The sequence below is a fragment of the Salmo salar genome, chromosome 22 (assembly GCF_965601325.2).
Source record: "Salmo salar chromosome 22, fSalSal1, whole genome shotgun sequence".
NCBI classification, from domain to species: Eukaryota; Metazoa; Chordata; class Actinopteri; order Salmoniformes; family Salmonidae; genus Salmo; species Salmo salar.
Genome location: NC_138312.1, coordinates 35269930 through 35295294, shown reverse-complemented (window position 1 = coordinate 35295294; position 25365 = coordinate 35269930). Strand labels below are relative to the sequence as shown.

At 43.4% G+C, this 25365-nt stretch overlaps 2 protein-coding genes across 2 annotated transcripts in view; one reads left to right on the top strand and one right to left on the bottom strand.

The window, feature by feature from the left end:
- LOC106583249 (uncharacterized) overlaps positions 1-9992 on the bottom strand; it is a 41933-nt gene extending 31941 nt beyond the window's left edge. Inside the window, 1 exon segment of the mRNA XM_045705309.2 lies at positions 9933-9992. Coding sequence (XP_045561265.2) covers positions 9933-9992 — 60 coding nt within the window.
- Positions 9993-21751: 11759 nt separating this feature from the next.
- LOC106583296 (single-strand selective monofunctional uracil DNA glycosylase) lies at positions 21752-24599 on the top strand. Its single transcript, XM_014167335.3, has 3 exons — positions 21752-21848; positions 22057-22357; positions 22686-24599. Exons 1-3 carry the CDS (start codon positions 21784-21786, stop codon positions 23211-23213), a joined length of 894 nt encoding a protein of 297 aa, XP_014022810.1. The 5' UTR covers positions 21752-21783; the 3' UTR covers positions 23214-24599.
- Positions 24600-25365: the final 766 nt, after the last annotated feature.

The window sequence follows — 25365 nt, the reverse complement described above, 5'->3', positions numbered from 1 at the left end:
CCGCCAGTCCGGAGCTGCCAGAGTCGCCTGCCAGTCCGGAGCTGCCAGAGTTGCCCGCCAGTCCGGAGCTGCCGGAGTCGCCCTCCAGTCCGGAGCTGCCGGAGTCGCCCTCCAGTCCGGAGCTGCCGGAGTTGCCCGCCTGTCCGGGGCCCACTGCGAGGGTCCCCAGTCCGGGGTCGGTGGCGAGGGTCCCCACTCCAGAAGCGCACCAGGCTGGCTCCCTTAACTTGACTCAGTCCCGTCTGCAGGGAGAAACTTTGTACTGGGGCAGTGGAAAAAGAGGGAGGAGCATTCGGGGTGGGAGATGAGGAAATGTTGGACGTGCAAGGAGGCATGGCTGAGTCAAATAGGAATCCTGACTTAATGAAGTGGTGATTAAAGAGCTCAGCCATGTGCTTCTTGTCAGTAACAACCACATCATCAACTTTAAAGGACATGGGCAGCTGTGAGGAGGAGGGTTTATTCTTCAGGTCTTTAACTGTTTTTCAGAACTTCTTGGGGTTAGACCCACAGAGAGAGAACTGCTCCTTAAAGTAACTAACATTGGCCTTCCGGATAACCTGAGTGCAGTTATTTCTCATTTGCTGAACGAGAGCCAGTCAGCCTGAGTATGCGTGTGCTGAGCTCTTCGCCAAATGCAATTCTTGAGGTGGAGTAACTCTGCAAGATCACATTCGAACCAGGGGCTGAACCTGTTTTTAATGATCATTTTCTTTATGGGGGCGTGTTTGTTAACAATACCACAGAAAATATCAAAAAAGAAGGTCCAAGCATCTTGGACAGAGGGGATCAAGCTGATTCTATACCAATTTACAGAGCCCAGGTCATGAAGGAAGGCTTGCTCATTAAAGTTTTTTACCAAGCGTCTATGACAAATCAGGACAGGTCGTTTCACCGAGCAGCCATTACGCACACAGGCTGTAAAACAGTGATCACTAAGGTGATCAGAAAACACCAGACTGAGTATTTGTTTCAGGGAGTCCCATTGCTTTAGGACCTGGTTAGGTGGTTTAAGCATGTCCCAGTTTAGGTCACCTAGCAGGACAAATTCAGACTTAGTGTAAGGGGCCAGGAGAGAGCTTAGGGCAGGTAGGGTACAGGCCGGTGCTGATGGAGGATGATAACACCCAGCAACAGTCAACAAAGAGCTATTTGAAAGTTTAATGCTTAAAACCAGCAAATCAAATTGTTTGAGGACGGACTCCCGCACCTTTGGAAGATCTGTCTTGCCGAAAAAGGCTATAACCAGAAAGGTTAACATCAGTATTCAAAACACTATTCCTTAACCAAGTCTCAGTAATGAACAACACAACTGGATTGGAGCTGTGAACCTACACTTTCAATTGATCCATTTTAGGTAATAAGCTTCTAGTGTTAACGTGCAGAAAACCCAGGCTTTTACGAGAGCAGAACACAGTGAAGCAGATATCAGAGCACAAGTCAGAATTGGGGCTAGCAACAGTAGATGGGCCAGGGTGTACATGCACATTTCCAGATATCATCAACAGTAATACAATCAATGCACGGGAGAGGACAGGGAGACCTCTGCAGTGTTGATTTATGACATTTGAATGTGCATTAGATGGCAACAAGATCATACTGTACAGCAATTTCATCAGGTAACATAAATGCAAAGCCGGCGAGAGGTGGTTAGAGTAGAATGGTAGGCCAAGAGTCTGTGTAACCAATAGAGAGTCCCGAGTGTGGGGACAAACAGTCTGTCCCACGGTTGGCTAAACAAGAAACTTCATAGTCAACAAAGCATGCAAGAGTCATGAGGCAAATAGCAAAATGCACAAGAAAAAAATATATAACGACTTGGGGCTAGCCATTGTAAGTTCAGAGTCACTCTGTAGTGGAGCGGGTCGAGAGTTTCAAATTCCTTGGTGTCCACATTACCAACAAACTATCATGATCCAAACACACCAATAAAGAGGGCACGACAACGCCTTTTCCCCCTCAGGAGACTGAAAATATTTGGCATGGGTCCCCAGATCCTCAAAAAGTTCTACAGCTGCACCATCGAGAGCATCCTGACTGGTTGCATCCCCACCTGGTATGGCAACTGCTGGGCATCTAACCGTAAGGCGCTACAGAGGGTATTGTGTACAGCTCAGTACATCACCGGGGCCAAGCTTCCTGCCATCCAGGACCTTAATAATTTAGAAGGCACCAAAAATGGTCAAAGACTCCAGCCACCCAAGTAGACAGTTCTCTCTGCTACCGCACGGCAAACGACATCGGAGTGCCAAGTCTAGGTCCAAAAGGCTCCTTAACAGCTTCTACCCCCAAGCCATAAGACTGCTGAACAATTAATCAAATGGCCACCCAGATTATTTACATTGACCCCCCACCCCTTTGTTTTTACACTGCTGCTACTCGCTGTTTATTGTCTATGCATCGTCACTTTACACCTACCTACATGTACAAATTATCTCGACTAACCTGTACCCCCGCACATTGACTCGATACCCCCTGTATATAGCCTCGTTATTGTTATTTTGTTTTACTTTAGTTTATTTTGTAAATATTTTCTTGACTCTATTTCTTGAACTGCATTGTTGATTAAGGGCTTGTAACTAAGCATTTCACAGTAAGGTCTACACCTGTTGCATTCGGCAGGTGACAGATAAAGTTTGATTTGAGTATGTTAGTACATAATGAGAATAATTGAAGAGCAAACATTTACCACCAAGGGGAGACATTGAACTATTATCTGTGTCCATTAGTACCACTATAACAGACCTTCCAGGTACGAACGCCAACAGATAGAGAAACAGTACCAAGCATCTAATATATAGAAATGAATATTCAACTTAATTATTTTCTTCATCATAATACAGTATTCTAAAAACATATTTAAATTGTTTGAATCCCTATACAGAATGTTCACAGATAGATATAAAAACAATGTGACATTTCTGATGGTGCTGGAATCCCTCCCACCACGCATCTGGTTTTCACCACTCTTCACAGTAATGGTGCACTTACTAATTCTAGCCTTCTGAACTGTCAATGAGAAATGTGGAAACTCAAAGGAAACGCAGAATTAGGGGTGTAGTTGAAGGAGAGAGAGGAAGAGGAGAGAGTGAGGAAGGTAACTTTTTTCCCACTATACAACTATTCACGCACGCAAACATACGCAATCATACACACACACACACACACACACACACACACACACACACACACACACACACACACACACACACACACACACACACACACACACACACACACACACACACACACACACACCCCGAGGAGGAGTTTAGTGACGGGGGAACAGTGGAACCTGCAATTACATAACTATGTGTTTCTCTTCTGAGTTTCCATCACTCATATACAGTTGAAGTCGGAAGTTTACATACACCTTGGCCAATCTCAGTTTTTCACAATTCCTGACATGTAAACCTAGTAAAAATTCCCTGTCTTAGGTCAGTTATGATCACCACTTTATTTTTAGAATGTGAAATGTCAGAATAATAGTAGAGAGAATGATTTATTTCTGTTTTTATTTCTTTCATCACATTCCCAGTGGGTCAGAAGTTTACATACACTCAGTATTTGGTAGCATTGCCTTTCAATTGTTTAACTTGGGTCAAACGTTTCAGGTAGCCTTCCACACGCTTCCCACAATAAGTTGGGTGAATTTTGGCCCATTCCTCCTGACAGAGCTGGTGTAACTGAGTCAGGTTTGTAGGCCTCCTTGCTCGCACACACTTTTTCAGTTCTGCCCACAAATGTTCTATGGGATTGAGGTCAGGGCTTTGTGATGGCCACTCCAATACCTTGATTTTGTTGTCCTTAAGCCATTTTTCCACAACTTTGGAAGTATGCTTGGGGTCATTGTCCATTTGGAAGACCCATAAGCCATTTGCGACCAATATATCCACATCATTTTCCTACCTCATGATGCTATCGATTTTGTGAAGTGCACCAGTCCCTCCTGCAGCAAAGCACCCCCACAACATGATGCTGCCACCCCCGTGCTTCACAGTTGGGATGGGGTTCTTCGGCTTGCAAGCCTCCCCCTTTTTCCTCCTAACATAATGATGGTCATTATGGCCAAAAAGTTGTATTTGTGTTTCATCAGACCAGAGGACATTTCTCCAAAAGTACGATATTTGTCCCCATGTGCAGTTGCAAACCGTAGTCTAGCTTTTTTATTACGGTTTAGGAGCAGTGGCTTCTTCCTTGCTGAGCAGCCTTTCAGGTTATGTCGATATAGGATCGTTTTACTGTGGATATAGATACTTTGTACCTGTTTCCTCCAGCATCTTCACAAGGTCCTTTGCTGTTGTTCTGGGATTTTTTTGCACTTTTTGCACCAAAGTACGTTAATCTCTAGGAGACTAATCGCGTCTCCTTTCTGAGCGAAATGACGGCTGCGTGGTCCCATGGTATTTATCCTTGCGTACTATTGTTTGTACAGATGAACGTGGTACCTTCAGGTGTTTGGAAATTGCTCCCAAGGTTGAACCAGACTTATGATCTACAATTATTTTCTAAGGTCTTGGCTGATTTCTTTTGATTTTCCCATGATGTCAAGCAAAGAGGCACTGAGTTTGAAGGTAGGCCTTGAAATACATCCACAGGTACACGTCCAATTGACTCAAATTATGTCAATTACCCTATCAGAAGCTTCTAAAGCCATGACATCATTTTCTGGAACGTTCCAAGCTGTTTAAAGGCACAGTCAACTTAGTGCATGTAAACTTCTGACCCACTGGAATTGTGATACAGTGAATTATAAGTGAAATAATCTGTCTGTAAACAATTGTTGGAAAAATGACTTGTGTCATGCACAAAGTAGATGTCCTAACCGACTTGCCAAAAAGAAATTTGTGGAGTGGTTGAAAAACTCATTTTAATGACTCCAACCTAAGTGTATGTACACTTCCGACTTCAACTGTACATGCACATTGTTCAACCTCACACATGCACAAGCACCGCACAAATTAACTATTCAATCAACACTCAAATGCACGAACACTTACATCATGTTCAAACAAATGTTTCAATACTCTCAGATAGTTCACTTGTGACATAACTGACGTGCATTTCTATAAAAATACCAGCAATTCCATTGAGGTCCCTGATAGTTTCCATTTACTAAGTGCAATGAATCATATAGTGATGATCCTGACAGTCAAAATGACTTGATTATAATCATTAGAAGCTGCCATCATGTCAGGTAGCTGTTGGCCTTGAGGTATGTACTGACTCATACTGTAGCCTACATACCTGCATGTTAGCAGTCATTATGGCCAGGAAAACTCTGGGCCCTAGTTATAGGCTCTTATAAGGACCTAGAGTATTTCCTGGTCAGGTCTTACAAGGGCCTAGCGTTTTTCCAGATCAGTTCTAATGGACCAAGTGTGTGTTCTAGTCATGTCACATTGTATATCCTTAATCATTTCTGATTTGAAAGAGTCTGTTCTCCTTGTGCATGAGGTCACAAGCAGCTCCACTCCACTGTCTTTGTCCGCTCATTGACTTTCCTATCTACATAATTGGTCAATTTGTACACAATTTGCATTGAAGTAGCCTACTCTTTGTTTTCCACATCCACATCAATAGCCATTTGTGGTTATTTGTGGCAATTTCTAGAATTATGCAGAACATGCAATATTACATCTCCACCACTTGATGGTGCTTGCAGTGTTCTGATGACAAAGGGTTCTTTACTGACTACTGTGGTTTGGATATTTTGGGCTGTTGTTATTTTGATGGGAAAAAGATGAGGCGAGGAGGAGGATGGAGAAGGAAATGGCTTTGCCCCATGGAGAGCTAAATGAGGCCCGGCTTACTGCTCCATTTAGGACCAAACACAGTGGGAAGAGAGATGAACCCTGGCTTGAAGACGCTCTGGCTGACATGACTGCCTGGGAATATGAACGCATAATAACAACATGCTGTTATACTGAAATTAATGCAGAGAGATTAAGAGGTCCAATTAAGCAATAAGGCACGAGGGGGTGTGGTATATGGCCAATATACCACGGCTAAGGGCTGTTCTTATGCACGACACAACGCGCTGTGCCTGGATACATTGGCCACATTGGCCATATACAACAAACCCTCAAGTTGCCTTATTGCTATTATAAACTGGTTACCAAAGATCAGAGAAGTAAAAATAAATGTTTTGTCATACCCGTGGTATACGGTCTGATATACCATGGCTGTCAGAAAATCAGCATTCAGGGCTGGAACCACCCAGTTTATAATAATGGATTGAGGTCATGCAGTGCTGTATTCGCTAGGTGTCAAGGTACTTTACAGTAACTGCATATTTACATTTTTTTTCCATCTACGTCATTTAGCAGACGCTCTTATCCTTTTACAGCGATTACAGCCTCGAGCCTTCTTGGGTATGACGCTACAAGCTTGGCACACCTGTACAGTCCTATTCTTTAACTTTGATTTTTACTTGAGCTGGAGACGTGAATCCAACATAGCAATTATGAATTTGCAGACAAATTGGAATTAAAGGCAGACTAAATCAGTGGCACAGATGGAACTATCCAAGCAGAAGATAAGTCGCTTTAGATAAAAGCGTCTGCTAAATGGCATATATTATTGTTATTATTACTACATCTCCTTAAAATGTTGATATTTGGTTGCATTGACAATTCAATATCACTAAATATCATTACATTTTAAATCAACCAGAGCTTGAAACCCTAGGCCTTTTGTATCGTCTTTTTTTACACTGAGCAAAAATATAAATGCAACATGCAACAATTTTAAATATTTTACTGGGTTACAGTTCATAGAAGGAAATCAGTAAATTAAAATAAATTCATCAGGCCCTCATCTCTGGACTTCATATGACTGGGCAGGGGCTCAGCCATGGGTAGACCTGGGAGGGCATTGGCCCACCCACTTTTAAATTTATTTTATTTTATTTAACCTTCATTTAACTAGGCAAGTCAGTTAAGAACAAATGATTATTTACTTGGGAGCCAGGTCCACCCACTGGGGAGCCAGGCTCAGCCAATCAGAATGCATTTTTTCCCAACAAAATGGCTTTATTACAGACAGACATACAACAGCTCTGTTGGACATTCTTGCAGTCAGCATGCCAATTGCACACTCCCTCAAAACTTGAGACATCTGTGGCATTGTGTTGTGTGACAAAACTGCAAAAACCTGAGAAAAAAATCCAACCTGGGAGTGGTTTGTAATTTTTCAAGTAATTGCCTATCCAAACTACAGTGTCTGTGGGGTAATTTTGCACTTCCTACGGCTCCACTAGATGTCAACAGTCTTTAGAACCTTGTTTGAGGCTTCTACTGTGAAGTGGGGGAGAATACGAGCTCATTGAGTGAGAGGACTGCCAGCAGGGCATGAGCCTCAGCCATGCGCGCTCACGTGAGAGGTAGCTCAGTTCCATTGCATTTCTGAAGACAAAGGATTTCTCCGGTTGAAACTTTATTGCAGATTTATGATAAAAACATCCTAAAGATTGATTCTATACATCGTTTGACATGTTTCTACGAACTGTAATGGAATGTTTAGAGTTTTCGTCTGACCTGCGCGTCGTGAATTTGGATTTGTGAACTGAACGCGCAAACAAAAAGGAGGTATTTGGACATAAAGGATGGACTTTATCGAACAAAACAAACATTTATTGTGGAACTGGGATTCCTGGGAGTGCATTCTGATGAAGATCATCAAAGGTAAGTGAATATTTATAATGCTATTTCTGACTATTGTTGACTCCAACATGGCGGATATATTGTATGGCATGTTTTTGTGTCTGAGCGCCGTACTCAGATTATTGCATGGTGTGCTTTTTCGGTAAAGCTTTTTTGAAATCTGACACAGCGGTTGCATTAAGGAGAAGTTTATCTAAAGTTCCATGCATAACACTTGTATTTTCATCAACATTTATGATGAGTATTTCTGTAAATTGATGTGGCTCTCTGCAAAATCACCAGATGTTTTGGAGGCAAAACATTACTGAACATAACGCGCCAATGTAAACTGCGATTTTTGGATATAAATATGAACTTTATCAAACAAAACATACATGTATTATGTAACATGAAGTCCTATGAGTGCCATCTGATGAAGATCATCAAAGGTTAGTGATTAATTTTATCTCTATTTCTGCTTTTTGTGACTCCTCTCTTTGGCTGGAAAATGGCTGTGTTTTTTTGTGTATAGGCGCTGACCTAACATAATCATATGGTATGCTTTCGCCGTAAAGCCTTTTTGAAATCAGACACTGTGGCTGGATTAACAAGAAGTAAAGCTTTAAAATGGTGTATAATACTTGTATGTTTGAGGAATTTTAATTCTGAGATTTTTGTTGTTTTGAATTTGGCGCCCTGCACTTTCACTGGCTGTTGTCATATCGATCCCGCTAATGGGATTCCAGCCATAAGAAGTTTTAACAGGGATGTAAACAAATTTGTGCATCAAATTTCAGAGAAAAAGTTTTTTGTGCGTATGGAACATTTCTGGGAATTTTTATTTCAGGCTCATGAAAAATGGGACCGTCATTTTACATGTTACATTTATATTTTTCTTCAGTAATAGTTGAATTATGGGTTGAATTCAAACAATTACTGATGACTTTGCAAATGATATATAGGCCTAAATGGCATCGTTGAGGATTGATAAAGTATGGCCACATTTCATTTGCTCTGTTCAACCTACCCTTGGAATGACTTCGATAGCAACAGTGAATCTATTTAGTTTTTAGGTGAAGATCTCTGAACAATCATTCTCACGATACCACATTGGTAATAGCCCGCCACAGTGGATGCGTCCTAATACTCATAAAACCTAGTGGTGAAACACGGAACACCTGGCTCAGTGAAAAGAAAAAGAAGGATGACTGAAGTGTATGGTCACAGGTTTATGTTCTGTGGAATTCATGACATTTTTGGATAGGTTTATGCTCTTTGTTCTTTGCATCCATAGAGCCAGTTATTTTTGTTATAGCCAACCCTCCAATCAGTAATTGGGAGAACAATAATTTTTAATTGCTGAAGCTGTAACAGTGTGTGTGTGTGTGTGTGTGTGTGTGTGTGTGTGTGTGTGTGTGTGTGTGTGTGTGTGTGTGTGTGTGTGTGTGTGTGTGTGTGTGTGTGTGTGCGTGCGTATGTTTGCGTGCATGAATGGTTGTATAATGGGAAAAGAGTTACCTAACTAACTCTTCCTCATCCTCTCCTCTCCCTCCTCTCCCATATTTTTTGTGTTTCAGTCCCTACATGCCTATAACTCAATACACTGTTTCTATATTTAGGAACAAATTTGAAAAAACTATTAATTATTAATCGCGATTAACTACAGATTTGAATGCAATTAATCATGATTTTAAAAAAAATGTATGACAGCCCTAGTTATATTACATACAAATGTTGTTCAAAGCAGCCAGCTAAAGTAATGTATTTAACCTTTATCATGGGCACAGTGGGAATTTGTATCTGTGATGTACAAATGATTTCGTACCCCTTGTGTCTTGCGGAAGGCCCAGGTGCTTGGACCAAACATTGTTGAAAACAAGTGAACAATGAATACAGATCATACACAAACAATAGGTTATATTACATTCAAGTTTTGCTCAAAGCAGCCAACTAAAGTAATGTAGTCAAAGTAAGTTAAATTTGAGTGCATCTCCTAAGAGTTTCATTCAGTAGTACAACACCATTCACATTGCATTTTATCATGGGCACAGTGGGAATTTATAAGTCTTCCCCCCAGAGTGAGAGAGAGAGAGTACATCACTTCCAGCAAATTGCCTTGCTGAGGGTGGCGTTGATCATGCACTGCTTCTCGTGGGGTGAGCCTGATGTTCCGCATGTCACGCCTCATGTCTAAAACATGGGGAAAAGGGGACATAAAGTCAAAATGTCTATGCATATACACATTCATTGTTTTACTCAATATGGTATCATATGTGATGAGTTACTGACCTGTCCGTCCACAGGCTTGATCTGCTGTAGTTTCGGATCACACTGGCACAGGATGTCCATGAACCGGATGGTCTGAGGGATGCACTCCTATTGGACTGGGAAACAATGAGACATTTGGTCAGTGGTGGGTCTTTTACAATGCCGTATCAACATCTTTATCTGGACAGAAAATGCATTGTTTATCATAAAACAAACCCACATTGGACAATGTGACAAGTGGTCCCTCAACACCCAATCCACATGCCTCATTGTTTGTTCTTGTTTCCCAGTCAAAAGTCTGGATCATCCTCTTCTGCCTTGGTGGATGAGCTACCTTTTCTTGGAAATACAGGGCCATTTCTCTTTCCCACCGGAAAATGGAAGCTGCAGACCAAAGTGTTGTCACTGTGTTTTTGGTCTGTCCATCTGAAAGACAAAAAAGTTACTTTTACTAGGTAGCCAAGTTGATAACTAAAATGGTAACATCTATATTAAAATACCATAACCCACAGACTATAGTAATGGTAAAATAGACTGGGCTTTGGTTTATCTGCCCATCTAAAATCCTACTATGTGGATGGGACATTTCTGCTGGGATGGAGGAATTATCTGGAATGCTCAACTAGATGATCAGGACAGTGTAGGGTACTATTTGCCCAAAGAGGTGAAGTATTGTGATATGACTGTACTTCTGATTCTAATTCTCAAGAGGAAAGTTAAAACCCTCAGCTGTGAGGCCACTGAGGAGGACCAACAGTGATAGGGGGATCATCTGAAAGGGACTGACATGCAGCGATGGAACATTAGGATTTCGGGCACTGGCCAGCAGACCACGATTTCTACTAGCCATGGTAACATCCAGGTCCTAAATCTGTGGCATGCGATGTTTGTAAAGGCAAAATTTCACTGCTGTGACAGGCTACTTTGGCCCATTTTCTACTAGCTATTTCACTGCTGTGACAGGCTACTTTGGCCCATTTTCTACTAGCTATTTCACTGCTGTGACAGGCTACTTTGGCCCATTTTCTACTAGCTATTTCACTGCTGTCAGGCTAGTTTGGCACATTGTCTACTAGCCCAGTCTGAAAAGTACTAGCCTCGGACTAGCTTAATTTCCATCCCTGCTGACATGTATAGCTAACTGGCTTCACAGATCATTTGATGTACAACAGATGTACTTGTGGAAAAAAACCGTTTGTGTTTTGTATGGGAAAACATTGAGCCCACAAGTCCTATGTGATGTAGCTAGCCAGCTAGTTAACGGTAGCTCACCGTTCGTGTAGTCACACATTTTCCATGTGGTGACATGCTAGCTAATGTTAGCTCACCAGGGCAGGGATATTTAGCTAAAGTATAGCTTGCTAATTACGTTAGTTCATCGTTTGTGTAGTCCGACATTTCCCCAGACCCCTCAGATGGTGACATGCTAGCTAGTCCACCATGGCAGGAATATTTAACTTGAGCTAGTTTGCGCTAATCACTAACGTTAGGCACATTCGCTTGCATGTCACCTCCTGTCAGGAAAGTTTGACTGCACCACGATGATATACGGTGCAACGTTAGCTACCAAAGTGCCTAACTAGCTAGCCCACCAGGGAATATTTAGCTAGCTATATCCCTGCCCTGGCTGGAGGGCTAACATTTTATTTATTTTTATTTATTTTATTTATTTATTTATTTCACCTTTATTTAACCAGGTAGGCAAGTTGAGAACAAGTTCTCATTTACAATTGCGACCTGGCCAAGATAAAGCAAAGCAGTTCGACCACATACAACAACACAGAGTTACACATGGAATAAAACAAATATACAGTCAATAATACAGTAGAAAAATAAGTCTATGTACGATGTGAGCAAATGAGGTGAGATAAGGGAGGTAAAGGCAAAAAAGTCCATGGCGGCAAAGTAAATACAATATAGCAAGTAAAACACTGGAATGGTAGATTTGTAGTAGAAGAAAGTGCAAAGTAGAAATAGAGATAATGGGGTGCAAAGGAGCAAAATAAAATAAATAAATACAGTAGGGGAAGAGGTAGTTGTTTGGGCTAGATTATAGATGGGCTATGTACAGGTGCAGTGATCTGTGAGCTGCTCTGACAGCTGGTGCTTAAAGCTAGTGAGGGAGATAAGTGTTTCCAGTTTCAGAGATTTTTGTAGTTCGTTCCAGTCATTGGCAGCAGAGAACTGGAATGAGAGACGGCCAAAGGAGGAATTGGCTTTGGGGGTGACCAGAGAGATATACCTGCTGGAGCGCGTGCTACAGGTGGGTGCTGCTATGGTGACCAGTGAGCGGAGATAAGGGGGGACTTTACCTAGCAGGGTCTTGTAGATGACCTGGAGCCAGTGGGTTTGGCATTAGCTTGCATGTCACCACGTGAAAAAGAATGACTAAAGGAATGAATAAGAATATGTACATAAAAATATATGAATGAGTGATTGCCGAACGGCATAGGCAAGATAGATGGTATAGAGTACAGTATATACATATGAGATGAGTAATGTAGGGTATGTAAACATTATATAAAGTGGCATTGTTTAAAGTGGCTAGTGATACATTTAATAGGTAACTTTTTCCATTATTAAAGTGGCTAGAGTTGAGTCAGTAAGTTGGCAGCAGCCACTCAATGTTAGTGATGGCTGTTTAACAGTCTGATGGCCTTGAGATAGAAGCTGTTTTTCAGTCTCTCGGTCCCCGCTTTGATGCACCTGTACTGACCTCGCCTTCTGGATGATAGCGGAGTGAACAGGCAGTGGCTCGGGTGGTTGTTGTCCTTGATGATCTTTTTGGCCTTCCTGTGACATCGAGTGGTGTAGGTGTCCTGGAGGGCAGGTAGCAAATTGGAGTGGGTCTAGGGTGTCAGGTAGGGTGGAGGTGATATGGTCCTTGACTAGTCTCTCAAAGCACTTCATGATGACGGAAGTGAGTGCTACGGGGCGGTAGTCATTTAGCTCAGTTACCTTAGCTTTCTTGGGAACAGGAACAATGGTGGTCATCTTGAAGCATGTGGGAACAGCAGACTGGGATAAGGATTGATTGGATATGTCCGTAAACACACCAGCCAGCTGGTCTGCGCATGCTCTGAGGACGCGGCTGGGGATGCCGTCTGGGCCTGCAGCCTTGTGAGGGTTAACACGTTTAAATGTTTTACTCACATTGGCTGCAGTGAAGGAGAGCCCACAGGTTTTGATAGCGGGCCATGTCAGTGGCACTGTATTGTCCTCTAAGCGAGCAAAGAAGTTGTTTAGTTTGTCTGGGAGCAAGACATCGTGGTCCGCGATGGGGCTGGTTTTTCTTTTGTAGTCTGTGATTGACTGTAGACCCTGCCACATACCTCTCGTGTCTGAGCCGTTGAATTGCGACTCTACTTTGTCTCTATACTGACGCTTAGCTTGTTTGATTGCCTTGTGGAGGGAATAGCTACACTGTTTGTATTCGGTCATGTTTCCGGTCACCTTGCCCTGATTAAAAGCAGTGGTTCGCGCTTTCAGTTTTGCGCGAATGCTGCCATTAATCCACGGTTTCTGGTTGGGGAATGTTTTAATAGACGCTGTGGGTACAACATCACCGTTGCACTTGCTAATTAACTCGCTCACCGAATCAGCGTATTCATCAATGTTGTTGTTCGACGCTATCCGGAACATATCCCAGTCCACGTGATCGAAGCGATCTTGAAGCGTGGAATCCGATTGGTCGGACCAGCGTTGAACAGACCTGAGCACGGGTGCTTCCTGTTTTAGTTTTTGTCTATAGGCTGGGAGCAACAAAATGGTCGTGGTCAGCTTTTCCGAAAGGAGGGCGGGGGAGGGCCTTATATGCATCGCGGAAGTTAGAATAACAATGATCCAGGGTTTTGCCAGCCCGGGTTGCGCAATCGACAAGCTGATAAGATTTAGGGAGCCTTGCTCTCAGATTACCCCTGTTAAAATCCCCAGCTACAATAAACGCAGCCTCAGGATATGTGGTTTCCAGTTTACATAGTCAAATGAAGTTCGTTCAGGGCCGTCGATGTGTCTGCTTGGGGGGGGAATATACACGACTGTGATTATGATCGAAGAGAATTCTCTTGGTAGATAATGCGGTCGGCATTTGATTGTGAGAAATTCTAAGTCAGGTGAACAAAAGGACTTGAGTTCCTGTATGTTGTTATGATCACATCACGTCTCGTTAATCATAAGGCATACACCCCCGCCCTTCTTCTTACCAGAGAGATGCTTGTTTCTGTCGGCGCGATGCGTGAAGAAACCAGGCGGCTGTACCGACTCCGATAGCGTGTCTCAAGTGAGCCATGTTTCCGTGAAACAAAGAACGTTACAGTCTCTGATTTCTCTCTGGAAGGCAACCCTTGCTCAGATTTCGTCTACCTTGTTGTCAAGAGACTGGACATTGGCGAGTAGTATACTCGGGAGCGGTGCGCGATGTGCCCATCTACGGAGCCTGACCAGAAAACCGCTCCGTCTGCCCCTTCTGCGGCGCTGTTGTTTTGGGTCGCTGGCTGGGATCCGATCCATTGTCCTGGGTGGTGGGCCAAACAGAGTATCCGCTTCGGGAAGGTCGTATTCCTGGTTGTAATGTTGGTGAGTTGGCGTTGCTCTTATATCCAATAGTTCCTCCCGACTGTATGTAATAAAACCAAAGATTTCCTGGGGTAACAATGTAAGAAATAACACATAAAAAAACAAAATACTGCATAGTTTCCTAGGAACGCGAAGCGAGGCGGCCATCTCTGTATGCGCCGGATGTACAACCTTTATTTAACTTGGCAAGTCACTTAAGAACAAATTCTTATTTACAATGACGGCCTACTCCGGCCAAACCCTAACCTGAACGACGCTGGGCCAATTGTGTGCCGCCCTATGGCTCCCAATCACGACCTGTTGTGATACAGCCTGGAATCGAACCAGGGTCTGTAGTGACGCCTCTAGAACTGAGACGCAGTGTCTTAGAATGCTGCGCCACTCACACAGCTCCAGCGACGCCACTTGCTAATAAAGGTCAGAAAACAATCAAATGCACATGTGGTTATCGTAGTAGTGGTTACAGTCCGGTACATAGCACAGAACCATCCTTGCTTCTGATTGACAGAGAGACCTAAGGTTGGGTAGTTAGCTACAAAGGCCATGGTAATTAAAAAAAATGCTAAATAAGAATGCGGGCGAGAAATACGCAATATTAATTATTTACACAAGAAACAAAAATCTACTTTCTAGGTTACTTGCTACTTGTTGATGAGTTTGCATAGAAAAATGTGGAGGTTTTTCCCACCCTGCCTTGAGTGATTACAGTATGTCTAAGTTAGTGTCAGGACGTGCAGTTCTGTATGATAGCAACATTAACGGCTAATTAGCATTTCATATTTAAGGGGTCATTACACATCGAATATAGTGATAAAAGTTACCTTGTCCGAGAGATATTTGCGCGGTTATGATAACGTCATGCCAGGGTAAGCCTACACGAAACGCTAGGTCTTATGGGTATTATGACTCATACTGTGGTACTCAATAGTCAGTGACAAATATCCTAGCTGTGCAGGGCTGGGCTCGGTTAAAACCATTGATGGGAGACCAAAAGGTAGCTGTAGATTGATCAATTCTCCAGTAGGAGGTGCTGCCCAGCCTATTGTTTGTTTCTTCTGATAGCGGACATAACATTGAAAATCTGGGGCCTCCTGAGTGGCGCAGTGGTCTAAGACACTGCATCGCAGTGCTAGCTGTGCCACTAGAGATCCTGGTTTGAGTCCAGGCTATGTTGCAGCCGGCCGTGACCGGGAGACCTCACGGGGCGCTCAATTGGCCCAGCGTCATCCGGGTTAGGGGAGGGTTTGGTCAGCAGGGATGTTCTTGTCCCATCGCGCCCGAGTGACTCCTGTGGCGGGGCGGGCGCAATGCACGCTGACACGGTCGCCAGGTGTGCGGTGTTTCTTCTGACACATTGGTGCGCTTAAGCAGGCATTGTGTCAAGAAGCAGTGTGGCTTGGCTGGGTTGTGTTTCGGAGGAGGCATGGCTTTAGACCTTTGCCTCTCCCGAGTCCGTATGGGAGTTGCAGCGATGAGACAAGACTGTAACTACCAATTGGAAACCACGAAATTGGGGAGTAAAAGTATGACGTTGTTTTAAAGGTACAAATTCAACATATTTTATACAAGATTTGTCTATGTTGAAATTTGATTACCATGATGACATTATCCAGTCGTTGAAATTTCACCCTCAAAACAACAATCCGTACAGGAGCCTTGAGTTAATTCACTCACACATGCATATACGCGCATGTTCATAACATGTCAGCCAAGTCGTTCTGCTACAAAGAGCACAAGCAAACACATCAAACACACACACAAACACACACACACAAACACACGCACACGTCACAGACAGAGTGGTGGTATGGCAGAATGCACCAGCTTGCGGCTCTGTCAGCGTTGCTGATGGATGAAGTCTTACTGCTTCCCCTGGATTATCAGAGGAGTTCAACGGGAGGGGAAGGTGATCCATCAGACAGAGAGGAGAGAGGGAGTGTATGAGAGAGAGGTGTGGTAGGGAGATAGAGATGAGGAAGAAAATGCAAAAGAGAAAGAGCGGAAGGAAAGTGTATAAGAAAGGATGGAGAGAAAAAGAGAAAGCAAAACAGGAGAGAGCGGGAGATAAAGAATGGAAGAGAGCGGAGGAGGCAGGGTAGGGAAGCCGAGAGATGAAAAGAGAAAGATATGCTAAAGGCTAAACAGAGATGGAGGGAAAGATTATTTTGTCTGGTTCAGCTTTGTATGCACCCTGAGGTGAGGGAAAAGAAGGATGAAGAGGTGAAGGTATGGAACAGCTGTGCACAGAGACAGGGAAGGAAGACACAGACGTGCACACGCACGCACGCAAATATGTACTCCAAAAGTAATCACACACACACTCCGAGGGTACTCGCAGCCCGGTGCAGGCAGCAGAAGACACTTGAAGATGAAACAGAGGCTCGATGGTGCAGGAGTTGAGTGGTGTGACAGACAGGGTAATCCAGGAGCACAGCCTAATCATCATCAGATAGAGCATGTGGTTCACATCCTGTACTCACAGCACCAGGCACCAGGCAGGATCTGCATTAGTTTAGTCTGCCTGGCCTGGAAATCACATCAGACCTCACTGATGCTCTTATTGTATATGTATTCATTTAGCTGTTGCTCTTATCTATAGTCAGTGCACAGAAAATGATAGTATAATAGCATATAATGGCTTAATGCATATGATAGCTTAGGTAGAAAGGGGAATACTTTTGAAAAAAGCTTAGAAATCACTCTTTGAAAGCTCAGGGGAAAACCTAGTTCCTGTTACCCTAGTCTTGACTTACAAAGAGATACACAGGGGGAAATCAACAATAAAGCATTATAGTACTTCAATCAGATTACACATTACCACATCCCAGTAACATATGCACCTGCTTTTCAAAACCGTGTATTACAATACAGAGAGTAAAAGTATTGGTTTACCATTTCTGACCATAAGACAATCGATATTGGAAAACAGATTTGACTGGGGTGCAGAGAGAGGGAGAGTTGTCTGGGGTAATTAGTGTGTGTGTGTGTGTGTGTGTGTGTGTGTGTGTGTGTGTGTGTGTGTGTGTGTGTGTGTGTGTGTGTGTGTGTGTGTGTGTGTGTGTGTGTGTGTGTGTGTGTGGGGTGTGTGTGTGTGTGTGTGTGTGTGTGTGTGTGTGTGTGTGTGTGTGGGTGTGTGTGTGTGTGTGTGTATCCATTCTACGAATGTGTGGTTGCTTTGGGTCATTGTACATTTCGGTGTACACCAATCCCAGCCGGACCCAGGGAGCCCTGCTAAAGCCATTGGCTGTGTTCTGATGGATGGAGAGGCTCCTGTAGATGTCTGCCTGTACTTCCCTAATATGTTTACAGGCTGTGACCGAGGATCAGGTGGGGGGGGGGGCATCGAGTTCATGAGAAAGAGAGGGAGAGACAGAGCGTCAGAGAGAATATTATGTGAGAACATGACATTTTCTATGACACTTGCATGCGTTGCAATAACATCATACCACTTAACAATCAGCCCCTGTAGATAATCATGAGATATCAGCAGGCCACTAGAGGGCACTCTGTCATTCATTTTCTATGGAGGCTCCAGTATACAATCCTCTTCTCTCTGTTTCCTAAAAATGTCTGTAATGTTTGTTTTTATAGCAGCTATTAGTAATCAAGGACTGACTAAATACCACTCCTGTTATTGCTACTAATGATAATGAAACAATATGATATTATTATTAATAGTACCAATACTGTTGTTAATGCCAATATTGTCAACAGTGATAACTGTGTATGTCTAAATATTAGGACACTTCACAAACAGACCTGCAGCCATGACCTCAACTGTTTGACCCCTTAGTAAGGTGAGGGGTCAACGGGGAAGTCATTTGACCCCACTGTATCCAAGTCACTGTTGGATAAGATCCTATCAAGACCTCTAGAACGGTTAGAAACCCTGACGGAGACCGTTACTCCATTATACTACACTACCGTTCAAAAGTTTGGTCTCATTTACAAATGTCCTTGTTTTTGAAAGAAAAGCAAATTTTTTGTTGTCCATTAAAATAACATCAAATTGATAAGAAATACAGTGTAGAAATTGTTACTGTTGTAATTGACTATTGTAGCTGGAAATGGCAGATTTTTTTAATGGAATATCTACATAGGTGTACAGAGGCCCATTATCAGCAACCATCACTCCTGTGTTCCAATGGCAACTGAGCAAGAAGACAAGTACATTAGAGTGTCTAGTTTGAGAAACAGACGCCTCACAAGTCCTCAACTGGCAGCTTCATTAAATAGTACCTGCAAAACACCAGTCTCAACGTCAACAGTGAACAGGTGACTCCGGGATGCTGTCCTTCTAGGCAGAGCTGCAAAGAAAAAGCCATATCTCAGACTGGCCAATAAAAAGAAAAGATTAAGATGGGCAAAAGAACACAGACACTGGACAGAGGAACTCTGCCTAGAAGGCCTGCATCCCGGAGTCGCCTCTCCACTGTTGATGTTGAGACTGGTGTTTTGCAGGTACTATTTAATGAAGCTGCCAGTTGAGGACTTGTGAGGCGTCTGTTTCTCAAACTAGACAGTCTAATGTACTTGTTCTCTTGCTCAGTTGCCATTGGAACACAGGAGTGATGGTTGCTGATAATGGGCCTCTGTACGTACTATTTAATGAAGCTGTAACCTTGACCATCAAATACCAGAAACCAAGACACGTCACGATCTGTGTTTACAGTACCTGACTATGCTTGTACTTCATGGAAATTGAGAATATAACATAAACCAGGTTTGTGGCACCAGGTTACACAAAAACATGCATGCACCTACACACAGTCACCCAGCGCACACACACACCCTGAGCATTATGTGGGAAATTACAGGGGGATGTGTAAATACCATCCATCAAGTGAGTTCATCTACCAGATATGCAAACACACTTACAATACACACTCACACATGCGCACGCAAAGTGTGTACAAAGGCAGGCAGGACAGGTAGAGTGAACAACACACAGCTCAAACACGTGTTGTGTCTAACACCATTGTGAGGCATTGCACAAAGACAAATGCATGCAGAATGCACACAGACATGCAGGCAAACTCATTTCGCAAACAGGAACAAGTTCCACACACACTCCCTCAAACCTCACTCATCTTCAACAAGAAGACGCCAACACACACTCATAGAGATACATGCACACACCACACACGAGTGAAATGATCCATGGTGAAATGTATGAAGCGTTTGTATTTGATATCCTTTGTTAAACCCACATTTCCATACAAAATAAAGAATAAGCAAAAATAGCGGTCCCCCACCCAGAAGAATAATAAAAAAACAAGGAGATAGGAACCCTCCTTTTTCATGGCAAAAGAAGCAGAAACCCTTCCGCTGTCAATAAATTATTTTCCCCCTGTATGATAATTAGATCCTGTTCAGTCCCCCCTCGCCCCATCTGTGTGGCACATCCTCCTCTTTCTCTCTCTCTCTTTCCCTCACTTGCGCCTTGTTTTTCTCTATCCTCTACTCATCGTTCACTGTCACCTATATGCTCCCAGCCGTCCAACCTATAACCTCACTCAGGTTCAGCTGCAGTTCAGGCGTGGGAGGGGTGTGTGAGTGTGTGTGTGTGTTGTTGCGGACTGTAGCCTCTCTGCCTGCTCTGCAGATACAGGGCTGCTGCTGCCATGGCAACAGCACTAGACTGGCTGCACAGAGGAGCTGGAGTCTCGGTCTCAAATGTAACACTCCTGTCATCTCTCCCCCAGCCTTAACCACATTCTCTCCCTCCCTCTCTCCCCTCTCTCTTTCTATTTGTAAATTTCCCCCATTTCCTACTCTTCCTCCAGGTGTATCTTTCATTTTATCGTCAGCATTCTTTCTCCAGTTTGTTGAGCTCTGCAGTGAAGGGAGAACCATGACCAATATACATGCACAAGGAAACTCTATGGTAAATCATCAATATGGAAAATAAATACGTCACCCTTGAACATATGCCATTAGTGTTAAGTGTTTGTTGTTCTTTAATTGCGGTTCAATTATTGTTTAAAAACTGTGGACCAATGAGATGAATAAAGGTGATAATAAAGTGCTGTAGAAACATTTATCAAATTTCACCTAGGATTGCCACGGATAGTCAAGAAGGCCTATGAAATGGTTAGGGGATGTTGTAGACAAATATTGAATAAAGTGGGAGGTCAGCTTGTGCAATATAGCCGTGCTACGAACCTTTGAAGGAAGCTTTTAATGCAAACAGTAATTACATAAATGTCGCTAATTAAAAATAAACTGTAGCAGCGTGTTAAACCTTTGACCTGAAGTCTCAGAGGACAGGAGATAACACTGGCACACGTCAGTGATAACCAATTACCCATTAGTAACATCGAAGATTGGTGGCAGTGTTCGTCTGATATGAGGGTCAAAGCTTTGCTAATTCTACTTTCTCCATGTTCGATGTCATGCAAAGGACAAGGAGAGAGAGAGAGGATGGGATGGCTCTAAGTAAACCGACTACCTTATTCCTTTAAGCTTGTGTGTATGTAATGTTATCCATTTAAATGTGTGTGTGTGTGTGCAGGGTTGGGTAGGTTACTTTCTAAATGAAATCTGTTACAGTTACTAGTTACCTATCCAAAATTGTAGTCAGTAATGTAACTTTAAGATTACCCAAACTCAGTAACGGAATTACTTTGGGTTACTTTTCTATTACCTTTCCCTTAAGAGGCATTAGAAGAAGACATAAATGATCCATCAAATGCATTTGGTGTGTCATCATAGTAGTCTCTGACTTGTGGTCAGGCTCGCTCAGGTGAAAGAAACTTCAACTTGCACCTTTTTTCAATGCTGAATTGAATGTCATTGAGAAAACAGAAAGGTGTCAATGTATTTTTCCACAAAACATCCTTTCTGAATTTAAAAGTAATCCAATAAGTAATGATTTCGTTTTTCTGTATCTGTAATCTTATTACAATATTTTTGCTGGTAAAGTAACTGATTACAGGTAGTACCGTTTTTAGTGATCAGATTACATGTAACTGATTACATGTAGGGTAATCAGTTACTCCCCAACCCTGTGCAAGTGCATGATATGTGTTTATTTTTTGTCAAATCCCTAGCGGTGCAGATCATAGGAGACTCATCACAGAGAACGAAAGCCATCGAATATTGCGCTTTGACCCAGAACAAAATACGCATGCTTCTGTGTTCACGTAGAAACATGCAATTTGGTGCTAGTGCAGTAGACGATAGGTGGAGCTGTTTACATAACACATAAACCATCACCTTCGTTGGTTGGTAGCACTGCGCTACTGTATAATAAGAAGGGTTGGTCGCCTATCTGCGTGGAACTACTATTCCCAGAATGCAATTGCTGGTCTTTGTTTCCGGAAAACATCCGCTCAGGATGGATACACATGAACTCAAAAGGTACAGTCCAACTACAGCGACAAATGTGGTGTTTTAAGGACATTAATGCAGCCGTTCTGTTATAAGGGGACATGTGCATTATATTATGCCTACTTTAAAATAACTCTGTGACTCAGTAATTTAATATCCGCTGACGTTGAGGGCTAAGCGGGATAGCATTCCTATTGATAATCTAAATATCGGGAGTGTTTTATTTATTTGTCCGCAGGGTTGGAGAGGGAGATGCGGAGAAACACGAACCGGATGAGAACAACGTTTGTTCACTCACTCTGGGTCCGGGGTTGATGTTGGATGGTTCCACCGTAGCCTCTCGTTTTCTGCACGTAGAGTTGGAGTTGAACGTTCACCTTCGCCGGCTGTCGTTCAGTGAGCCCGTGCACTACATCTACAACCCGCTGGAGTATGCCTGGGAACCGCACCGCTGCTTTGTTGAGACGTACTGTGGCGGCGGACAGAGTATTCTCTTTCTGGGAATGAACCCGGGACCCTTCGGAATGGCTCAGACCGGGGTAAGGATGTGCAGGCAGGCCAAAGAGAGAGAGCAACAACTCCCACTTGTTAGCTACATTGTTAAGTTAGCCTACTTCCATTCAAGGCAAAAGGTAAATAGTAGCCTCCTAGAACTTTTGGTTGATAGAGGATAATATAAACGTTTATCATGTGTGAATACTGGGAATTACCACTTTCTCATATTCACAATGGCAGAATGGAAATGTCTGGAATAAGGCGTACACATGAATAAGTCAATATTGCCACTCTGTTTGAATCTGATCAAAGTCAGGGTAGAATAGAGTTGTATTATTATCCACCTAGTCATAAGTCCTCCTCTGCTCTCAGGTACCCTTTGGTGAGGTAAACTATGTCCGTGATTGGCTGAAAATCACTGGGGAGGTGGGACATCCCCCTTTGGAGCACCCAAAGCGACTAATCAAAGGCCTGGCCTGCATTCAGAGTGAAGTGAGTGGTGCCCGTTTCTGGGGCTTCTTCCGCAAGCTGTGTGGTGAGCCAGATGTGTTCTTCCGCCATTTCTTCGTACACAACCTGTGCCCACTTATGTTCATGGGTACCACCGGCAAGAACTTAACACCCCCCGAGCTGGTCATTGGGGAACGTGAGGCCCTCCTGGCTCTCTGTGACACGGCACTGTGCCAGGCTGTGGCTGCCCTTGGCGTCACCATGGTGATTGGGGTTGGCAGAGTGGCAGAGCAGCGAGCGCGGCGAGCCCTCTCTGCGGCGGGCATGGAGGTACGGGTGGAGGGCATCATGCACCCATCCCCCAGGAACCCGTTGGCCAATAAGGGCTGGGAGGCGGTAGCCAAGGCCAAGCTGGAGGAACTGGGTGTCCTATCCCTGCTGACCATGTGACCCCTAGCTAATCAGCCTCCATGAGCGAATACTGTATTTGCTGTATGCTGGCCTGGGGGTATAAGTTGCCCGCTGGCACAGATCTAGGGTCAGCTTACCCTTTCCAAATCCTAACCTTCATCTTTAGGGGGAAGAACACATCACCCAGGCCCTCTCACCCAGCGGTCCCCCCCCCCCCCCCCCCACCCCCAGAGCTCTCATGTTTATAGGTCATGTGGAGAAATACTGCATCACAATGACTCTCCTCAGATGCTGTTATATCCATTACAGAGAACATACATTATGTCTGTATGTACTTTACTGTGGTGTGTACTGCCTCACAGCATGTCGACAGGTACTCATCTCTGACTGTTGTGAGGACATTCTGTAGCATATTACCTGGAAGTAGTTCCAGAGACTAATGAATAAATTAAACGTTTTATAATGATATCATTTACAACAATTATAAGATTACAGATGTTCAGGATTACAGTAGATACTGTATACAGGTTTAGGAGGAGCTTACCTTAGGTCTTTTAATAGCTCTGTTGCTATCAGACTGGTGATGTAACTGACCAGTTAGTCTAGAATAGGTTTTAGTTTGTTCTTCAGAGTTATTTTCACTGTTAAATGACAATGTGTTGTAATTTGTTATCAAGAAAAATAAGTCATGTTGCAGTAGTTTTATTATTTTCTTCTCTGTCTCGACAGAGGTTTGAAAATTTGGAGTTAATGTGGGCTAGTTTTTTTCTTATTTTTTGGCCCATTGTAACAACATTGCTAAAGCAATGTTTCTCATTTGGTCAATTTAGTACATGTTCAAGCCAACCATTGTTGCTTGGCTGATGCTTTATGCATGCGGATGCCCTGTCCTTACCTGTTACATCTTAGCAGGTCTTACCATGTTGACATCCTATGATTATTACTAAGCAAAATTCTGACCTTCAAGTTCCTATACCCACATTACTGCATAGCTAGGTATAAAGCCATCTCTATAATGTTTGTACTGGGACGACGCCCCAATAGGTCATGCATAATTAGAAGAAGCCCTTGACATACATGCCAATCAAATGGTCTTGCACCATGCTGTTATAGCTCTCAGCTCTGCAGGAGGCTAAGCTTGTAATGGAAAAGGGACTAAAGTGTTTCCCTTGCAGGTTTCTCTCCGATGATGCTTCCTCCCTTACACAACATTCTGTACACCTCAGGCAAAATTCCACAGGTCAGGTGATCAAGCTTTCTGTGTGCCACTCTACATGTGTGAACCTAAATCAGGTGTTCCCTTAATAAGAATGATCGTTTTAGATATGCATGGAATTAATCTTATGCTATTGCCTTGTAATGCACTTTAGTGTGTACCTGATGTTAGTGTTTAAAAATAAACTCATCAACAACAACAAAAAAGTCCTCTCACTGTCAACTGTGTTTATTTTCAGCAAACTTAACATGTGTAAATATTTGTATGAACATAACAAGATTCAACAACTGAGACATAAACTGAACAAGTTCCACAGACATGTGACTAACAGAAATGGAATAATGTGTCCCTGAACAAAGGGGGGGTCAAAATCAAAAGTAACAGTCAGTATCTGGTGTGGCCACCAGCTGCATTAAGTACTGCAGTGCATCTCCTCATGGACTGCACCAGATTTGCCAGTTCTTGCTGTGAGATGTTACCGCACTCTTCCACCAAGGCACCTGTAAGTTCCCAGACATTTCCTCCGATCCAACAGGTCCCAGACGTGCTCAATGGGCTTGAGATCCGGGCTCTTCGCTGGCCATGGCAGAACATTGACATTCCTGTCTTGCAGGAAATCACGCACAGAACGAGCAGTATGGCTGATGGCATTGTCATGCTGGTGGGTCATGTCAGGATGAGCCTGCAGGAAGGGTACCACATGAGGGAGGAGGATGTCTTCCCTGTAATGCACAGTGTTGAGATTGCCTGCAATGACAACAAGCTCAGCTCAATGCTGTGACACACCGAACTAGACCATGACGGACCCTCCACCTCCCAATCGATCCCGCTCCAGAGTACAGGCCTCGGTGTAACGCTAATTTCTTTGACGTTAAATGTGAATCTGACCATCACCCCAGGTGAGACAAACCGTGACTCGCCAGTCAAGAGACCTTTTTGCCAGTCCTGTCTGGTCCAGCGACGGTGGGTTTGTGC

What these genes read in the sequence shown, in the direction of transcription:
- LOC106583296 (XM_014167335.3), top strand. Translation starts at nt 21,784, where the DNA reads ATGCAATTGCTGGTCTTTGTTTCCGGAAAACATCCGCTCAGGATGGAT. An exon ending in GATACACATGAACTCAAAAG is followed by an intron (nt 21,849 to 22,056) that starts GTACAGTCCAAC and finishes ATTTGTCCGCAG; the next exon opens with GGTTGGAGAGGGAGATGCGG. An exon ending in TCGGAATGGCTCAGACCGGG is followed by an intron (nt 22,358 to 22,685) that starts GTAAGGATGTGC and finishes CTCTGCTCTCAG; the next exon opens with GTACCCTTTGGTGAGGTAAA.